Source organism: Anopheles marshallii, chromosome X, assembly GCF_943734725.1.
Source record: "Anopheles marshallii chromosome X, idAnoMarsDA_429_01, whole genome shotgun sequence".
NCBI classification, from domain to species: domain Eukaryota; kingdom Metazoa; phylum Arthropoda; class Insecta; order Diptera; family Culicidae; genus Anopheles; species Anopheles marshallii.
Window position 1 is genome coordinate 4,338,622 of NC_071325.1, and position 19,810 is coordinate 4,358,431.

The 19,810-nt window shown below is 44.4% G+C and overlaps 1 protein-coding gene across 1 annotated transcript in view; it reads left to right on the forward strand.

Moving 5' to 3' along the window:
* The window catches only part of LOC128715975 (carbonic anhydrase-related protein 10), a 50,673-nt gene extending 46,574 nt beyond the window's left edge, over positions 1–4,099 (forward strand). The window contains exons 4-8 of the mRNA XM_053810934.1: positions 59–250; positions 2,978–3,140; positions 3,250–3,404; positions 3,621–3,761; positions 3,971–4,099. Of these exons, the coding sequence (XP_053666909.1) occupies positions 59–250; positions 2,978–3,140; positions 3,250–3,404; positions 3,621–3,761; positions 3,971–4,099 (780 nt within the window). The remainder of the gene's footprint in view (positions 1–58; positions 251–2,977; positions 3,141–3,249; positions 3,405–3,620; positions 3,762–3,970) is intronic.
* The last annotated feature ends 15,711 nt before the right edge of the window (positions 4,100–19,810 follow it).

The window sequence follows — 19,810 nt, forward strand, 5'->3', positions numbered from 1 at the left end:
TTTCATGAGTTTCAATGTTTTATGCATCACTCGTGTATACTGCTACATTTCGTTCCAGATATCGGGTACGCTGCACAACACCGGCCAATCATTGGTCTTCCGGGTGGAGAAGGACACCAAACAACATGTAAATATTTCCAGCGGTCCACTAGCCTACCGGTACCAGTTCGAGGAAATCTACTTCCACTACGGTACGGACAACAATCAGGGCTCGGAGCATCACATCCACGGGTACAGTTTCCCCGGTGAGGTAAGCTAACTTTACCTGTTGATGTTTTTTCTACTCTTTTTATACTTTTATTTCTGTTTATGAGGATTGCTGTTGTGGTATAGCCATATTCCCAGGTAACAAAAAAGAAGAACTTCGACAAGAACCACTCAAACGAATCTAAAGAGAACTTCAAATCATTGTTGTAGACGATTAAAAATGTATTATAAATACACTTCTCACCGCATACCGGGGTGAATCAAACAACAATTCTTGAAGATATTCCTCGCCTAAAGTTATACAATTCCCATAACAAAATTAGCCTTCTTAATTAACAAGACTGCGTTGTAGCGCGTCCATAACCCAGTAGGACTTGTAGTGACTTCTTCCAACAGGCAAAGAAACACATACTTTACCACAAAGGAGTTTGCCCCGCCTAGCAGCATGTACTAGCACAACGCACCGAGTCGTTCTGCTTCATTATCTGCCAGTGTCAGGTGTTTTTACGTGCGCCCCTTTCACATCCCGCTACTACCTGTGCAGTGCTTTATCTTAGCCTTTGCGCACTAAAGGTGTGTAGGTGTAGAGTTGGAATGCGTTGCAGAGACTTGCATAGAGTTGCATGCTCTGTGCAGACATTCTTGTTTGGGGAGGAAAGCGAATGTGTCTTGGGGCAAATAGGGGAAAGGAGCAAAAGAAAAATCGAAAAACAAACAACCCCACAACAGCATAAACAAATAGAATTGAAAGTACCAACTTTAAAGCCAGATTTTAGTTTCGCACACCATGTGTATGAACACCCCCCCGACCCCAATGCTCCAAACCTTTAGCAGCTGATAGAGAAAACACAAGGGCGGGAGGAGGTGGGGGGTTGGGGCCCTATAAACTCGTTATGTAAATAAGTTTCACGTTCGCACGTTTCCGGTGCCGCTTCCGGGGTGCAAAAGCGACCGACCGAACACCATTATGACATTCTTCTCGCACTCGGATCCAAAAAAAAACCGGTGGATGAGTGTCGCGTGTTGCATCTAACAAACACTCCCGGCGCAGCGTTGTCCTTATCGTGATTTCGTTTTGCTTTGCGACCGGGCACAACACATCGCGATGTGTCTCATTTTCTCCCCCACCAACAACCAACCGTGTGCTATTCTCGGGGTTGTTGTTTTCTCTTATGGAGAAGTTTAAAATTGTTTCACCACCTTCCTATCGTCCTCCTTCCTATCGGCAGCGATAACCCCCACCCTCTCCACCTCCCCCCAGAGATTCCGTACTGGGAAAAGCAGTTCGGCCACTGTCGCGGCACCTTTTCCAAACCCAACACTGCTTATAGCCCCGGCATCAGATGGGATGGGGTGCGGGAAACAAAAGGTCTCAGGCAGTGTGGTGAAAGGCCAACAAGGGGGGGGGGGGGGGGGGTCTGGCGGATCATAAACGTAAAAATTCCTTTCCGGAAGCGAAACCGCTTAACTCCAGCCAACAAACCCCTTCACAGCAGCTGTTTGATGCCTTCATAAAGGTGGCCCGCTTATTACTTTTCCTCACTCGTTGTAAGGCTCCTTTTTCTTTGGAAGCTAGCATTCCATTGCCGTACTGATTGGGAAAACAAATCTAACGTCAGCTTAACGAAGAGAAAACAAATCTTATGAAACCTTGTTAAGTCAATGCCGCAAGCAAGAGGGTGTTGTTCTTTTTTTTTTTTGGACCTTAAAAATCACCTTCAAGTGGATAATATAAGGCAAACAGAAGGAACTGGCATCACCCAGTAGACATTTTTTTTCGGCTCAAAATAGCCGACGGCGAAAGAAATGAATGACCGGAAGAAAATGCCTGTTTATATATGTGTATGTACGTGTGTGTGTGTGTGTGTGTGTGTGTGTGTGTGTATGTGTGTATGTCAAGATAAGTGGAAAAGCCTGATCAATGTTAATAATGTGTAATTTAATGCAAGCTAGTCATCTTGTTCGATCATCGCATCATCGTACAGAACGATGGGAGGAAGGAAGATGAAGGAACTTTACGTCGGCTATTTTTTTTTCCAAAAACGCTAGTAGTTTCCGGTCGATGGTCCGTGTGTGTCGCTCATCGTTCTTCCTCCAGTTTGCGCAACGAGAGGGCCAAGCGGGCCACCATTTTGCCATTTTCAACTTCGTATGGCACAAAATGGCCCCCACGGGGTTGGGAGGGTGAGTGACCGTATGCAGTAAGCGGACCAGTGAATGGAACGGGTGGGGGGAAAACTGTTTTAACGATTATGACTTCCCGCTTATCGGTGGCTTTTTATCGGTTTGCTAACGTTGGTTTCTGCTCGCAACACCCTCGCCCGTCGTTTTTTTTATCATTCTCATCCCCCCTGGTAAGGGTGAGTGTTTTTTTTTTAGTTTTTAGGGGTTTGAGGGGAAATGTTTGGTGGCTCGTATCGACATACAGGCGCTTTCATTCGCCTGTTCATTCTGCTTCGTTGTAGTTCTTCCTCCATCCCCCTTCTCGCGCTTTCATCACACCACAATAGCCTGCGGTGCAATCAACTTCCGGGCCAATCCTGCCGATGCAGCTGTGTTTTCATTTTACATTTTTATTATCTTCCGCTCTTTTTTTGTGGGGGGGGGGAGGTGGTCCCTTTCTCGTCCTTTCTTACGCGCGGGGAAATCAGATTGTGTGGCCGGTTGGGTAACGAGTGTTCTTTCCTTTTTTTTTACTTTCTTTATGCTCTGTTTTCAACGTTCATGACCACCAATAATGGATACAAATCGTATGTGTGTACTACCGTAGATTCAGCTGTACGGTTTCAACAAGGAGCTGTACCACAACATGTCCGAGGCACAGCACAAGGCCCAGGGCATCGTCGGTATTTCGCTAATGCTGCAGATCGGCGATACGCCTAATCCGGAGCTGCGGATAATTACCAGCGCCTTCAATAAAGTCCTGTACAAAGGTAAACCCCAACCAGAAACCGTCTCCATTATTGTGCCCTTGCGTTTCATTCCCCCGTTTTCACCCCCCCTCTATATTACATCGTTACGCTCCCACTAATCGGCGAACAGGATCTTCCACGCCGATCCGGCATATCTCGTTGCGATCGTTGCTGCCGAACACGGAACAGTACATGACGTACGAGGGTTCGACCACCCATCCCGGTTGCTGGGAAAGTACGGTTTGGATTATCCTCAATAAGCCCATCTACATCACCAAGCAGGAGGTAAGTGTGTGTATGTGTGTGTAGGCTGACAACGGTAGAACGCAAAAGCCGCAAGTTAAGTTGCAGGCGAGAACAAGGTGTTCTCATACACTAGAACTCAACACGCGAATGTACGTGTCAAGTAAATCTGTGTCCTTCTCTCTCTCTCTCTCTCTCTCTCTTTCTCTCTATCTCTCTTTTGTTTTTCATCATCATTCTCATCCCTCGCGGAGCCAGCTCTACGCGCTGCGAAAGCTAATGCAGGGCTCGGAACAAACGCCCAAAGCACCGCTAGGCAATAATGCTCGGCCGCTGCAAGCGTTACATCACCGTACCGTGCGGACCAACATCGACTTTGCCAATACGGGTGTCAGCAAGGTAAGGACTCCCCCTCCCCCTCCCCCATTTCCACGCCCTGCAAATGAGAAGAACAGATTAATTTCCACCTTTTCGCTTCATCTCCGCCAGCACGTCCAATCCTTCTCCCTTGAAGTTGGCTGCTCGAGCTCTTGCTTTTCTTTGCTTTGGTTTCTTTTACAATTCCCGTTATTTTTTTTTTCTTCCCTCTGGCCCACCATCTCTCGCAGACACAAAGCTGCCCGACGATGTACAAAGATATGTACTACAAGGCGAACCGCTGGACGTCGGAGATATCGGCGCGTGGCCGCGAACGAGGGCTTCCCGACATAGAGAGCGTGTTCCATTCGCTTAAATAGTGGCACCAGGGTCCGTTACGGGGTGGTCCAGCAACCCGAACACATCAGCAAAATGCCGCCCGCCACCGGTTAGGGAGCAGCAGTGGGGAACCCGGCTTGGTGGGGATGATGGCAGCAGTACGCGCCGACTGACGTGACTGAATATCCGCGCGGCTCGCCATTTCACAGCGGGCGGAACCAGCAGGCAAACGGAGATGAATGCTACTGGGTGTGGGGTGGGGTTTTTTCTACCGTTCTAACCGTACGTATAGTAATGCCTTTCCTTCTCCCACCCCTACACACCTCTTTTCGTTTCACCCTCTTTACTCGTTTACACGCTAACTCTCCTTATCTAGGGCAGCAAAAACAAGCATTAGTGGAAATATTAAGCAAAAATCAAACAAAAAAACACTCTCACACACACAAACAAGACAAAATTAAACCATTGCCTATTATACAAAACCATATACTTATAAATACACGTACACATATGCATAGAAATGCCTACTCCGATAGTGAAACAAATAGCATACTATTTAATTAACACAAATGCAAGCACAACAGATGTATCCTCCAGCAAATGGTAACGCCACGACAGCATTTAACACACACGTCCATACGGATGCTGCTGCTGGATGTGTTATGGCTATGTGTTGGTGTACTTCACAAAGCGCTCATATAGCAAACACTTCATTGCTTCGAAAGCAGCCGTAATTGTAAACTAATAATTAATTCTTATGATGTGTCTACGAATGGATGCCAAACATGATCCATAGCGACAAGGACGGATATGAAGAGAGCGGATCATATGCAATGTACACAAAGAATTCATACAAAAACCTTCCTCCAAAAAAAATAAATAAAAGCAAAATGAACAATACGAGGAAGGTGTTAAAAGGAAGGATAAGATAGTGAAATATAAATTGTTTTGTTTCCGCTCACACACTCCTTCACCGGCCAGATAGGCTAAACGAGCGCGGCAAGGCCAATCGTTTGTTTTATATAAGGAAGAAAAATTGGAAAATCTTGCGATTGTTTTTTTTTTCTTTTACACGCCATTTGCAGCGTCCGTGTGTTGCGGGGTACCATAAAAAAAGGAAAAACAAAACGGCAAGAGCGCAAAATACGCCTCTTTCCAATGGACAATAATGATGAAAATGGAGACGAAACAAACAAAAACTGGCGAAGAAAAGCATCATGTGTTTGCGGAGGGGAGAGGGGAGAAGGCGGGGTAATTTTCCCGCCATAATTCAGGATGGGGCGGGGCGGGGAGGATGGAGAAGCAGAATGTACAGGTTGTAATGCCTTGCTTACACAGAAGCGACAAGCAAAGAATGCTGCTATTAAACGATTTTTGTTATGCAGATTGCATAACTTTTGCGACTATTTAACCGAGGTGTACCCCTGCATGTGTGTTCCAAATTAACGAATCATGCGCGCCGAGCCATGCGTTGAAAGTGGATGGTATATATAACAAAGAAACGGAAAAATGAGCATACAAAAACTGGGCATTCACTTAAACAAAAATAAAAAATAAAGAAAAACATAAAGACCCACGCAAAAAACAAGCGCTTAAACGAGACTATGCAATCAGTACATCCCAATTTCTACTACTCAATTCGGTCACCGTTTCGCTGGCGAGCTAACACGGTGCAATTAAGCCTGCTGTCAACTTAATCCCTTCAACGCGGCACTCCACTACCCGCTTGACGTACTGTCAAACTGTCAATTTCCGGATGCCGAAAGTTGTCAAAACAGATGGAGTGGCGCGCGCGCGCGCTTGTCTGCTCGCGATCTCGATTTGTTGTATATATTTGTAGAGCGAGCGGAACTTGAAGGAAATAAAACAAAAAAAAGAAGTATATATACATATATATATCCAAAATGCAAACACACCTATTCAGCGAAACATAGCGATAGCAGCAATTTGCAGCCTGGACTACAAACCGGTAGAACAATGAACAATAATAGCAAATGGCACCTAACCAATATAGCCAAGAATGTACCAATGGGGGGAGAGGGGCAATTGTCTACTGCTGAATGGTTAGTAGCAAGCAAACGTATGTATGTATATAAAACTAGTCCCCGGGTACTGTTCAACTGGTATATGCTCCCTGTATTCTGCTTCCTCCTCATTTAAAGCAGCATAAAGGGGAGCAACGAGTAGCTAAATAGAGTCAATAACAAACCGCCGCAGACGCGTTTTGTGCAGACACTCTCGATTGCAATCACTAACTAGCTAAACAGGCGATTAATATTAATACCATGAAGCAGTATTACCAAGTCTAGCCGGCGCGTGTCCGTACTGTTGAGCAGTGTTGAAAGATGTGTGGTCATTTATTTATTTATTTATGATATTAGTTTTGTTTTCCGTCCTATCCGGCATTTAATTTTTTTACTGTGCACAGCAAACGGTGGTAACCGAAATATGCTAGAAAGAGCAGGCAAATGCATCAGTTCGGTGTCGAGCTCTAGCTGAAGTGTAACACATTTTACGGGAAGATATACCGCAACGGCAATGCAAACTATATACACTGTTAAACGTAAACGCTACCGCAGCATCAACGCAAGCACAGTTAAAAGAAAGCGAGAACGAGATAAGATACAAGGGGTGATAAGTTTGTACCTTTTGGGCTGTGGACAATGAGGACAAAGGAGAGTAACTTCATACAGATAAACTCCACATAATATTGCCTAATTGGAACGTTGCAAAATTACTCGCAAGCAGAAATCGCAATAGGAACATTTTGTCCTGCAGGTTTTGCATACTTGGTGCCGCAAGGCTATGGCAATTTCTTAACCCCAGTGCATAAAACCGTGAAACAGGGACCTAATATAGTATATGTTACCCATTAATGAAACGTGCGCTGTGTTAAGTTTGTCATTATTTGCATCGAAGTTAAGTCCTGCTTGGGTTACCTGTTTATGCTATAATACACGGTGTTCAAAGCTGTTAATTGACATCTGCATTGAGTTGTTGACACTTTCAGGGAGTTATTGAATTATTCAACGTAAGGAATTTACAAGTACAACCGAAACTGTAGAACAAAAATATGATTGTCATTGCTGGTGTGACACCGTTACTATGGATGTGACAGCTGGAGCTAGCTAGATAGTGCCCCCAGCATTAACAATTATGTTTTGCTGAACAGTAGCTGTTGAGTTTTTCGACGCCTTCTGTTGAATAGTTTAACAACTCCCTGCAAAAGTCAATTACATACGCGATCAAACAACACTCCAATCAACAAGTCAATATTAACCATCGGAAACCTTGTAATGCCGGCAGTGGCGGAAAATTGAAAAATTAACGAAACGTATCAATCGTCTGTTGTTTCGTAACAAAAAAACGATATCACATAGAGAAAATGATTATTTTAAAGTATTATATATTATTTAATAACTAAATCTTAGTTAATTCTTTGATTTTATTTTTGCGTATGTTCACTGCTTATTTTTGTTCACTTTCTCGAAAGTTTACGATGCCAAAATGTGCGAGTGAAGAAAGATTTGATTTGTTTTTTTTTTTTTATATCTTGTAATTCATCAACAGCAAGCGTTTTTTTTCGTAAAATAATGCGTGTCTAATAGTGCTTCCAGGGGCAACACAAAGCGTCCTTTCCACAGAAACATCGTCGGCGCGTTATGTTTGTTCCACAAATATAAAAAAGCTCTGTTGTACTTTGATTGAATCGTTAAGTTAGTTGTTTCCGTGTCAGAACATTTTGCTGCCGCATTCAATTAGCTTTATAACCAACGAAAAGCGCGAACGATGAGAACAGAAAAGAAAAAAGAGTTGTAATCCAAACATAGTACACCCCGTAACAAATGGTAACCGAAAACAACACATAACTTTACACAATTACTGGTATTAGCCATCAAACAAATGTACTAAACGCAAGTTAAAAAACAAACAAACCAAAAGAAGCGAAACAACGGCATCCTACTCCAACACTTAGGCCTATTATAGAGGGGTCCGCTGTACCAGAAACAGAGTAGCAAATCAACCAAAGGAGGCGAAACTGTAAAACCGCACTAGAAAGTGTTGAGATCATGTGAGGAAACACGAAATATTGTCAATGAAATGACGGGCGAAAAATGTAAAACCGAAAAGTGGGAAGGAAAACAACAAGATGTTACAAAATACAAGCAAACCGTGCGGCCGGGTGCCAACGGAATACTCCATTGTGAAGGTTGTATGTGTTTTTTGTCCGCAATTGCGTGATATGTGTGCTAAACAAATGGAAAGAAATCGGTGAAATTCGAACACACCGTCAAAAGCCGACTTTCTTACCATCGAGTTAGAAGACTTCAATGCTACATCAAGAGACGAACGGGCTAAAAATTTATTAATATCAATTTTTCCTGGCGATGAAATACCAATAGCGCACGTATATCATTTAATATTCACGTTGGGTCGTGAGCGAAAGAGCTCAAGAATAAAACAATCGTATATTAAATCAGGCGTACCATACTTCGTGTGCCGATACCGCACAGCAACATCATGTTGATGATGATGATAAGTCCCACCGCATACCCCAACACAGGTTTGAGAGAGACGAATTTATCTTTAAGATATTTAAACTCTTATAACCGTTTATATATAGAAAAAAAATTGTCGATAAGTGGTGGCATTAAGGAACTTTCTAAGCCAAACGATTGCACAAAAAAACGACAGATCCTTTGAATGTCCACTTCAACGCGCGCGTGTCTCAAACTGTGTTGTCTCATACATTTTGTTTTTTTTTTTTTTTTTTGCAAACAATTACTAATCTTATCATCATCATCTAGAACGCGACGACAACTGCAGTATATCACATTACATATTTACAGTACATATTTATAGTAATCATCCTTTAATATCTCATTAAAAACCCGCTTGAAATTATGTCGAATAAATCATTCGATAACAATTTTGTTTTGAGCTTACGCAGAGGAGTTACCTTTGGTGTGCAATATCACATTCCAAGGCGGCTCTTGGTTGATTTCGGTGTGAAAGGGGCTGGTTGTGATGGAACGACTGCAAGCAGACGCTTAAGTTAATCATGAACTTTAATACCCGGTTGAAAACTTTACCACTTCCTAGTTGTGGCAAGCTGCTCATGCACTGTGTCCAAGGATGCCTTCGACTGAGACGAAGTGCATATAAGGACGCGGGGTTAGGTAGAAAGTTTTGCCATCTCATCCCTTTAACTCCGGCGTGGCACGCTCAGGTACCGGCGAAGCACTAGCAAATGGTGTGGTTCATTACAAAAAAGCAATTGAAATTGACGGTAAATAAGACAACTTCCTAACAAACTGTTATTGCCCGTAGCAGGCCGTTGGTTTGCACCCGAGGGGCAAGTAGAACAAGGGGACGGTTTTGCTCTGCTGGAACGAAGTTGCAAGGTGCAACCGGTGCAATCCTGCAAAAGGTCAGCCCTTAATGCAACGGGCATCCTTTGCCCGTCCGACGATTGTTCCATCCAACAGCAGGGGGAAACACACAAAAACGGAAACAACACTACAACAAGATGTTCCTATTTGGTCGAACCAGCGCGCTAGCACAGCATAGCACAACCAGTGCACACTTCACACACATATACGTGCGATCGTAAAGTCGCCTTATTTTACCAAACCGAAATGGGATCTGAAACGGCACACACACGCACACATTAAAACAAGGAGAGGTTCATAAACCCGTGGCAAAGCTCGTGCTGGCAAAAGAAAAGTTGGAAAAGCCGGCTCACACGGGAAGCGCCGCTACCTAGCAAAAAGCATGGTGGCGAATCAAATTTGTTGACTCCACAAACCCATCAACCCACATGAACATGAACGTCCCCTCTAAAGCAGGAGAAGAAGCGAACAGCGCAGAAAAAAAAGGCGACCACACAAGTCAAGTGAAACGAAGTACACATTTTAAGGGATGAAGCAAAATGCAGTATAAAAACGAAACAAAAGCAGCAGTGTTTTCTTCATTTTAGCTGTGGTTAGGATGTGGTGTGCGGAAAGGTAAGAAACGCACGGAAAAGTTCTAAAAAACTTCTTATCCGAAGGGTTTCTTCTCACATCTTCACAACTGAATTTTTCATCCCCCCCCTGGCCCGTGGCTAAACAAAAAAAAAATGAAACGAAACTACCGAACTGGACGCTTTTGAAAGCTAAATATTGCGGTTAAGGTTCACACACACCACACGGTTACCGCCCAGGTGACAATTGGGTACCTCGTTAGGAAGCACCAAACAAGCTGCAACGAACACGAAACCAACAACAATGTAAAGCGAGACCACATTATATGCAAGGCGTTTCGTTCCAGTGTCATTCGTGTCATTGCGCCCTTAACTGTGCGCATTCCTTGCAAAGTAAAAAGAAAATCTCTTTTCTGTTAAAATATTTCTTGGTAGCTCTGGTTTGGTGCGTTTTAAACCAGGCTAATGGTCCGTCCACCCAGTACACCCGGTCTGTCAAAGCAAACGGCCCCACCGTAACAGACGGCAAGCAAACGCTTCAAGAGACAATCAAAACCCAAAACCGATTCTATCGTACGAACCCGCAGAAGAGAGACTACAGGGCCGGGTTGTAAAGATGGTACACGAAGGAAACACGCTTGATGCTGGTTAACTTCCGGTCCAGCAGATAAGTGGAGTGGGAGCGCAGACGGTGGCGCTCGGGGAAGGTTGTATGCTGCCGCTTCTTCGCAAAGTAATCGTCACCAATCGGCCACAGGTCATGCAAGGTTGGTTCGGCTAAAAGCGGTGTGTAAGCGGGAAGGGTGAATTTTATTGCTTTTTGCTGTTTTTCAGGTTTTTCGGAAGACGACAGGCGGATGAGGGAGGGAGGAGGAGGACATGGGAGACACATGCCAGTTGCAATCAACGCCGGTGAGAAGAGTTTACACCGCGCACTCCCTAGCAACCGAACCGAGCGCTCTATCCGCTATATGCGAGAGTTTCTTGCCTGAGTATTTATTTATATGTGTGGATGTGTGTCTGTGTTGGGGTGGATGTGCGGTTAGCGTGACTACCATTCCAACAGCAAACCCTTCCCCTTTCTTCCGCCAAAACTTCTATCAACCTTCCCCAACTCTTCCACTTGCACTTCCACCACCACAACACACCGGCAGGGATCTTCATTAAGCACTATATCCTACTGGAATGGAGTTGCGCTCGCAAGACTTTCTTTCCACCCCCTTTTGCAACTGACCGGTTCTCGGGAGGCAGAGATTAAGACTAGCAACAACAAAAAATCAAAACACACAGACGGGAAAGAAACTCCTCTAACCGCAATGCTACACCCGGAGGGAGGGGCGAAATGGTGGCCTGGGAAGCGGATTAAGCATTATCAACTCGGAACTATCTTCTCAACCTTTCCCTATCACACCACACCATCCAAATGGTGCCCGCAGCATCTAACGTTTGCGTTATTATCGCACCAAAAGTAGCTTAGGATAGTTTTTCGATAACACCCGGGCCCACACAGGCAGGCGTCATAGACGGTACGGTATTGTACGGCACACAAACACAGAAACACACATTTGGCGGATATTAAAGGTAGAGAATATACGAATTTTAATTCCCCACCCCCCACCCCCTTTTGGCGCAGCTCTATAAGAGTTTCACCGCCAGGATTTGGCACGATTTGTGCCTTAGCCAGTTATCCGTAATGATCACAACAATGTCGATTGTACTGGTGGTGTATTGCCGAATGTCGACTTAATTATATTCGTCCCGACAACCCACCCGCTAGGTCAAAGAAGGTATTCCAGCCCTAAACAGAGAGACAAACTGCAAGAACTAGACGAGAACTAGAACGAATCATTGATGTACTTGAACGGCGATGCTTTTGTATCGCAGTTTGCATCGCAAAAGCAGGTGAAATTTTCAGATGAAGAAACATGCAGTCAAATACAGACCAAAAGGCACTAAGCAGATGGTACATGGATAGGTTTCATTATCACCATCACAATCATCGTGAACAATATTGTGTTGGTACAATTAAAAATTGAAACCAACGGATGCAACATCGTGATATGCGCGATACAGTAATCGCGATATGCGTAAGAAAGAAAATCCAATTCAGGTGCGCTTGAATTTGTTACGGAGTGTGTTACCATAGATAAAGCTTAACAAACTATTAAACACGAAATAATGGCTCGATTGATAAACCTGTTATACGAACTAATAAACCTCGCAGCGGAACTAGTAGAGGGTGCGGAAGCTCTCGGACCGGAGCTTCCGATGGAAGAAGCGAGAGGACTGGACCTTCTCGAAGCTGACCCCTTCGAAGCCGAGGAGCCGGACGAGGAAGAGGAGGAAGAACGTTGGAGACAACGAGTCCGAGAACGGTACGGGCCCTCCCATGAGGAAGTTCTGGAGCAAGCGGAAGCAGTGTTCCGCAGTGTAGCAGTGTAACGATCGAAGTTATTTCGTCCGATCGTACGATGTCAGCATAACTGATCTACACACCGGAAAGTGTGACGCGAGTGTACCTCGTTACTAGTGATGGGAAATAAGGAACGAACCTGGTGGAACGATTCCGCTCCTTAACTGAAGTGAACGACACCAGGTTCAAAAAATTTCGCTCTTTAGGTCCAATCCGAAACCGTTCCAATTATCGCTCCTTGGAACGACGGTCAAAAAACCGCTCCTTGGAACGACGGTCCAAAAACCGCTCCTTGGAACGACGGTCCGAAAGAAATGTACGAGTAAAAACGTTTACAACATTAGCTTTCGGTAACTCCATAAATGTTATGGATGGATGGAACTTCTACCTGTGCCAATAAGACGCTCTTGCAATGATTAATGTTTTCAATTTTAAAGCCTTATCGTTTGATCAACTCGTCACAAGTTCTTTTACGATTGGTTTTTTTTGGCGTTTTTGCTCTAGGGCGCTTCTAAACTTTTCATATAAATCCAAAGCTTGAGTTGCAGCAACTTTACTGCGCATGTTAACTGAGCATTGGCACACGCTGGAACGAGAGTTCCATGAATTCTAATGATCGTTAGGAAAGATTTCAATCGTCCAAACGGAGTATTTTTATGACAAAAAGAAAGCTCGTGTGTGTAAATAAACCTAAACATTTCAAACCAACTGATCCTGCGTGATAAGCTATTTTGATACAGAAAACTAAAGTTCTTTAAAGCGTGTGCCAAAGTCACCGTACGGATAGTCAAATCATACAACAGTCATACAACAACCCAAATCATACAACAACTCAATATTATAACATTATCACCTTATTGATTTCCGGCATTGTTTAGCTATAGAATATTCTTCTAATTGATGCGAATGAAGAGTATGGAAACGGACACCGATATTCGGGCATTATTGATTTTACTGTTTATAATCGGAAAATGCGGAGATTTCCTTTAATAAAAATACCAAACCCTCCCTTGTTTGTGCTACCAGTCCCGATCGAATAGCAGTTCAAATAAGATGAACGACACCACAAACGTCCACCGCTGTTGTCTTTGGTTTCGGAATTTCTGCAGCAACGCGCATCAAAATCGCCGAAGGACAGATTTAGCGGGAATGGTACACCCAATGCCACGGCGTGACATTGACGACTCAATGGTGATGGATTAACTCCATTACTTAGCCGGTAATCGTTTTCGGGCGATGATCGATGGCTGGGCTTAGGTACGTCCTGGGTACGATGCCGGCTATCGTACGACGTTTTCATCTCCCAGTACCGGTTCGACTGCCGTTACGTTCCCGAGCCAGCAGGACAAACTGTTCACACAAAAGGTAATTCAATTTGACTCACCCTCTCTGTGCCGAAAAAGGGCAAAGGGGTGGAACAGAGAATAGTAGGCATGCGGGAGGGTTTAGGTGCAAAAGACAAAAGAAAAGCGCCAAACCCCCATAACAACAAAGGGGGGAGTGGAAAATATAGCAAGAACAATAATTGCTTTGCATCGTTTCTGGACCCAACGGAGACATTATTAATATTTTTCGGGCAATTGTGTGCGGGCGTAACCGTCGATGCTGTTCCGGATACGGTCCAAGAAAGTGCTCGCCTTAACCCGGACATAACGTGAAACTAGGGCGAGGGGGTTGAACCGTGAATTCGCTACACTTTTCTCCCCGCGTGAAGCCAGCATTACCTCACCGATACCGTTTTACTCCAACCAGCAACAACAAAAGGTGATGACATCCTGGTGCCTTCGCACTGGAAGGGAGTATCGTACTTACAGACAATATTCAACGCACAGCATACACACAGCCCTTAATGCGGCGCGAAATCTTTTGCGGGGGTTCATCGTCCCCTTTTCTGACTGGCATACGCTGCTCGTTGGCGTCTTTGTCGTTTTTGTTTGGGTGGTCCTTGCTGGCAGTGGAAGGACTCCGAAAGGACTCCAGTGTTCAATTTTCTCCTTTATTGGCATTCAACATTCCAGTATGAACACATACACAAGCATTCCTTTTCCCTTCCCGAGCGGTGGGGTGGAAAGAACACATGAATAACGATGGCGAACTCTCGAAACGATATCAATTTATTACTCCACTTTGCGCCTCACGCCCATGAATACTTCCCAACGGGGAGATGGGTAGCAACAATAACGTAGAAGCGACAGCGGAAAACAGAAGAAAGTCTGCCTCCCTCTGCTTTTGTCCCTCTTGTTCCTTACCTTTTGCCCATACATGTACAACCTATCCTAACCCACCAACTCTTCTATGCGAGAAGACCCAGCGCGTAAAGGCGACTGGCGGAATAAATGCCTTCATCCCATAACCTTGGCAGAACGTCTACAAGTTGCTGTCGAAAATTTGAACAGCGTTATCGGTAGCAACGAAGCCCAAATCAAAGATCTATGTCGGCTAGAAGACCTAGACGATAGCTAGCGTAAGCGAACTATATAAAAAGAATATTGGCGGTACTATCACTTATACAATTTTACGTTAAAATGTTGGGCACATTTATAGTCCGCGACATACCATGAAAACGGATTTCGACCACAGCGCACTTCAAATATGACGTGAAGATTGATATAGTAGATTGTCCTACGCAAAACTTAATCTCAGTAGACAGCCCGACCCTGAGTGAGGGATGCGTGGGAGAAGATGGAGTGAAGTACTTCCCAAAAATCAATGTTTTGTACTGAGATGAGTAAAAACAACATTTATTTGTACTTTACTGCACCGATCATGAGTGTTATCAAAAGAATGCGTTTCAAGGACTTCATTTGTTTCGCTTTTGCAGTATATAGCGAAAGATACGAACCACAATGGTACGCCTACAAAGCCGTGGCCTTTGTAGCGGATGATGCCCTCGATGTTGCCGGCACGCAGGATAAAGTATGAATTATTTTCTTAATACTTGGTATATTTAGTGATCAAGACATTGGCAAAATCAAAAGGTACAAGTTTCGAAGTTGAGATGGAAAAGTAAGCAAACATACTTAGGAAATAATGAACGATACGAAAGTCGCATAACTAAAAGACGAACCTTCCATCTCGAAACTCATTCCAAACAATCCAAATATTAACAACAAAAAACTAAGAGAAAACGACACCTTGATCGGCGTGTTTAAACCACGAAAACCCTTGTTGTAGCCTAAAGTTAGGCAATCTTCTGTACACGATATTTGGTGCTGGGGTCGAACTAGCGAGGTGGACCGAAGTAGATTCATTTGTGTTAGTTTGAATTTGCAACAAATATATTGTAAGCAATTAGAATTATAAGTTCTCTTCCTCTTCAACCGCCGTACGAGTCGAATGTGTCCCTGACCGCTAACAGTATCAACCCTAACAAACCTGCAAAAATCCTTGTAGTTTACAAAATCAATACAACCAAGCGACAACGCGACCTCTCAAGACATGAGGTTGTTAACCAAGATAAGCAAGTTATACCACTCATATAATGTATGTTAATAGTGAAAATTCAGTATTAATTTCTAAGATAAAACGATGGTATTTAAAGAGACAACAATAAACCTCAATGAAGCATGCTACCAACACGAAGAATTGTATATCCCAACATGAACAAATCGTGACAGAGACTACCAGGTTGCTAATAACTTTTCCCCTACTCACAACCTATCAAAACGAAGCTGGCTCATTTTGGGTGAAGAATTTGTTTTTTGGTCTCACGATGCACACACACACACACACACACTAACTGGCGAGGCATGCAGTTTCGTGAAAGATTACAAACATTACTGCAGATCGCGTTGCACGCTCCCAAGTTCCCGGAATATAGACCTCGGTTAGGAGCTGTTTTCGTGATGGGTTCCTTAAGGACATATCCGCAACCATCCGATGCAAGGGTAGGACTATCGAGGCCAAAGTTGATCGAAAAAGTTTCGGCCACATATTCGACGCCTTATCTAATCCTCCTACGACACTCGTTGTTTTCCTCCGTTACCAAAACTGCGTCCTTACCCTAACCAATCCTGTCTCGGAGGGTCCGGTGAAGTTTCGCCAGCAGTGTGGACATGCCAATATCTTTTCCACAGGGGGCATTATATGCAAGTCACATACCTATTGCGAGAAGAAGAACCGGCATGGAATAGATGCAAGGTGGGTGTAGATGCGGAAAGTGGCGTACGTGAGAATACTTCCTCTCCCCCACCAAACCCCAACCGTCCACCCCTTCCCCCTCCCCCCTCCCCACCCCATCCACCCAATTTCGCTCCCACAGCATGCTCTTTACCGCGTAAAAACCCCACTAAAACCCTTAACTGCGTGCCAAGAAGAACGACGAAAGCCAATTCGAAAGTGAACGACGTGCGAGAAAAGACAGAGAAAAGTTTGTAGGTTTCAGCAAGTTTTTATCCCTTTTTCTTTGGACGTTTTATGATTCCTCGTCCGCCGGGCGCCGCCAGCACCCAGTCCCGGTCCAATGCGAAACGTACGAACATTTCCATACGGCCTCACCGCGTCGCCCGCACTCATTTTCGTGCGGGCTAACCACTCACTTTATTTCACCGTGCGCAAAGGAGAAAAGTTTTCCCATTCACTTTGCTTGCTTCTTTAATTTCTTTTCATTTCTTTTGCCCAATTTCGCGAACGTACGCAAGGGCACAAAGGGCAGCTAACGCATGCCGGCAGAGCTGGGAGTGCATAGAGGTGAGGTTTTTGATATGGTTTTCCACTTCGCAACTCCCTGCCACCTATCTTTGCCACTCATTTCGGCCAGATTCTCACCGCATACGGCCCCCGGTAACCAATTTGGCGGTGTGGCTTAACCGTCAGCTACACCAACCCCATATGCCGCCGCGTCAAGGATGAGCAGAGGATGTAGGTTTTATTATGGTCGATTGAGAAAGACCGGTACGCGCCGCGAACGAAAGCCAGAAAGTTCTGCTATCATCATCCTGCGGTTGTTTGCCTTCTGATCTAAGGTTCCCGGCTGATGTTTGTACAGCACACGACCACCTTTAGCTTCCTGTACGGCAATACAAGAGGAAAACGCAGTCCGCACCCGTGCGTGGGTTGAGATTTCTTATCTCCCAGCTTCGGCGAGGTACACGAAAATAAACACACAATTTGCATTAATAGACTTCCTCCAAAAACAGGGACGGATCGAGCATTTCCCAAGGAGATTGGCGATAACACAGCCATACACGCGCGTAAGATTCATGTTGCACGAATCAGCAGTTGGGAACGGATAATTAAAAAAAGGGAACCCTATCAATTTACGTTCCAACAGCAAACGTCTAATACCAGCAGCGATGATACACTCATTTACTTGGAACACCGTATGAGTACGTCTCCAATAGAACCACGTAAGAGGTTCTATAATATTGAATGATATTTAAAAATACGCGTTGAACTAATGCAAAGAGATTCTGAGAACGACCAAGATTTGGGGATTACAAATGATTTGAAATTAAGAGACCAATGATCTTCGATGTTCAGTGAGCGTAACCACATCCACCTTACCCACGGCATCAACACTTTGCTATAGTCGTTATGCCTTATGAGCCCATACAGAACTAATGCTAGATCTAAGGCTATTCTAGGGATCATACATAACCACCGATAGATGCTGATCAAATAAATAAACAAATCTTGCAATAAGAGGAACTTCTTCGTGATAACCCTACCTTATACCGAGCATGGTCGATTTATATACTACGATTAAATAATGTAAGGGACAAATACTGCAAATAGTGTATGGGAGGTAAGGGCTTAATAAAGCCAAAGAAAGCCAGACAGTTAAGGCTAAACCATATGAGGTTGTGCCACTAAAGAAAAGGAATCAGAGGAGGCCAATGTGTTCCTAAGGATGATAGATTCGGAAGAGCACTAAATACCTCTTTCAAAACTGTCACGGGTAATTGTAATCTTTGATGATGTCCTTATCATCTCGGAAGCCTGACAATTAATAAATGCTCACCGTGTGTGGGTTCTCTATGAAAGCTCTCTCCTCCGATAATCCAAAAGAAAGCGGCGTTTATGATTAACAAGTAACATTAACTACACAACAATATTGATTCGAACAGCAGTCTGTGTCTGGCAGCCGAAGAGAACGGTCCAAATCCACGTCGCTCCGTATGAAAAAAGTGTCAGTGAGGAAAACTTTTGTAATTGTGATTGTATCCTAGTGGTTTTTAGTACTGGGGGCGGAACCGCCATCCTGAACCCCCCCACCAAGTTTGGTCGCGATATTCGCGGAAACCGCGGAGTTTTTCGCGGATTCGTTTTTCGCGGATAACAAGTGAAGTACTGAACGGATTTTTAATAGTGATACGTTAAAAGACGGGCGCCATCGAGGCGCACCAATGGGTGAAGAAAAATCCGCGGATTTCATGGAGTTCGCGGAGTTATTAACGATAAAAGTGTGAAAACGGACACCTAAATAACTCTTGTGTTTGCTAACCGATTTACAATCCAAAACTTTTAAAAGCAAGAACTCAGTGAGGACTACCGTTGTGTGAAATTTCGTGGTGATCGTGTAAAAACTCGCGAAGTTATAAGCGGACAAAGTTTGATGCAAAAAGGGGGTGATAATTTTTCCACGTGGTAAAATGGCGGCTTTTGGCCGAAAGAACCGTTAACTTCGAAATTTCGTCCGGGAGTTGTCTCCGGAGGAACACCCGCGTGGAACACCGGTGAATTTTGGGTTGTGTCCGCCCTGGCTTCCTGGCTGGTGCCTGGAGGGCCCTCGGTGGCCACTTAGTAAAGGTGCTCCGATCCGGGCGTGCGACATCTCAAACGACGCGTCTCGGTGAGGGGAGTGAGGAGAACACCATCCCACCCACCCACCACCCACCACCCACCGCGGAAAAACTCGCGATTTTTCGCGGTGCTATATTGGACCGCAGGTGATTGCGGATTTGGCCCCCCGGACATTGGCCTCGAGTGTGTTAAAGTGCGTGCGCGGAATATTTCGCGGTTTTCGCGGTTTTCGCGGGTGAAATAGCGTGTTAAGTGAAAAAGTGAAAAAACTTAGCGAAAAATTGACCGATCGGGACGGTTTTACGTATTGCGCCCCCGATCCTGGTCCTGAAGGCGTTAACCAAAAATTTCGGAAAAAAGTTCATTAACTTTTGAGTTTTTCGGAGACTATAAAAAGTCGATATTTAAGAAAACTGTTGGTCCGATCGGGACGTTCGACCACTCAAAAGTTGCGCGCGAGAAAGACGCTTAAAGTGCTGTATCGAAAAAAAATCGCCGTGGAGTGAAAATATTTTTAAGGAGTGTTTAAAGTGGTTTTTTAACACTTATCTGAAAATATTTGAGAAGTGTGCTAACGAACGATCACGAAAGTGTAATAATAAGGTGCGCGCTAAAAAGACGCTTCGTTTG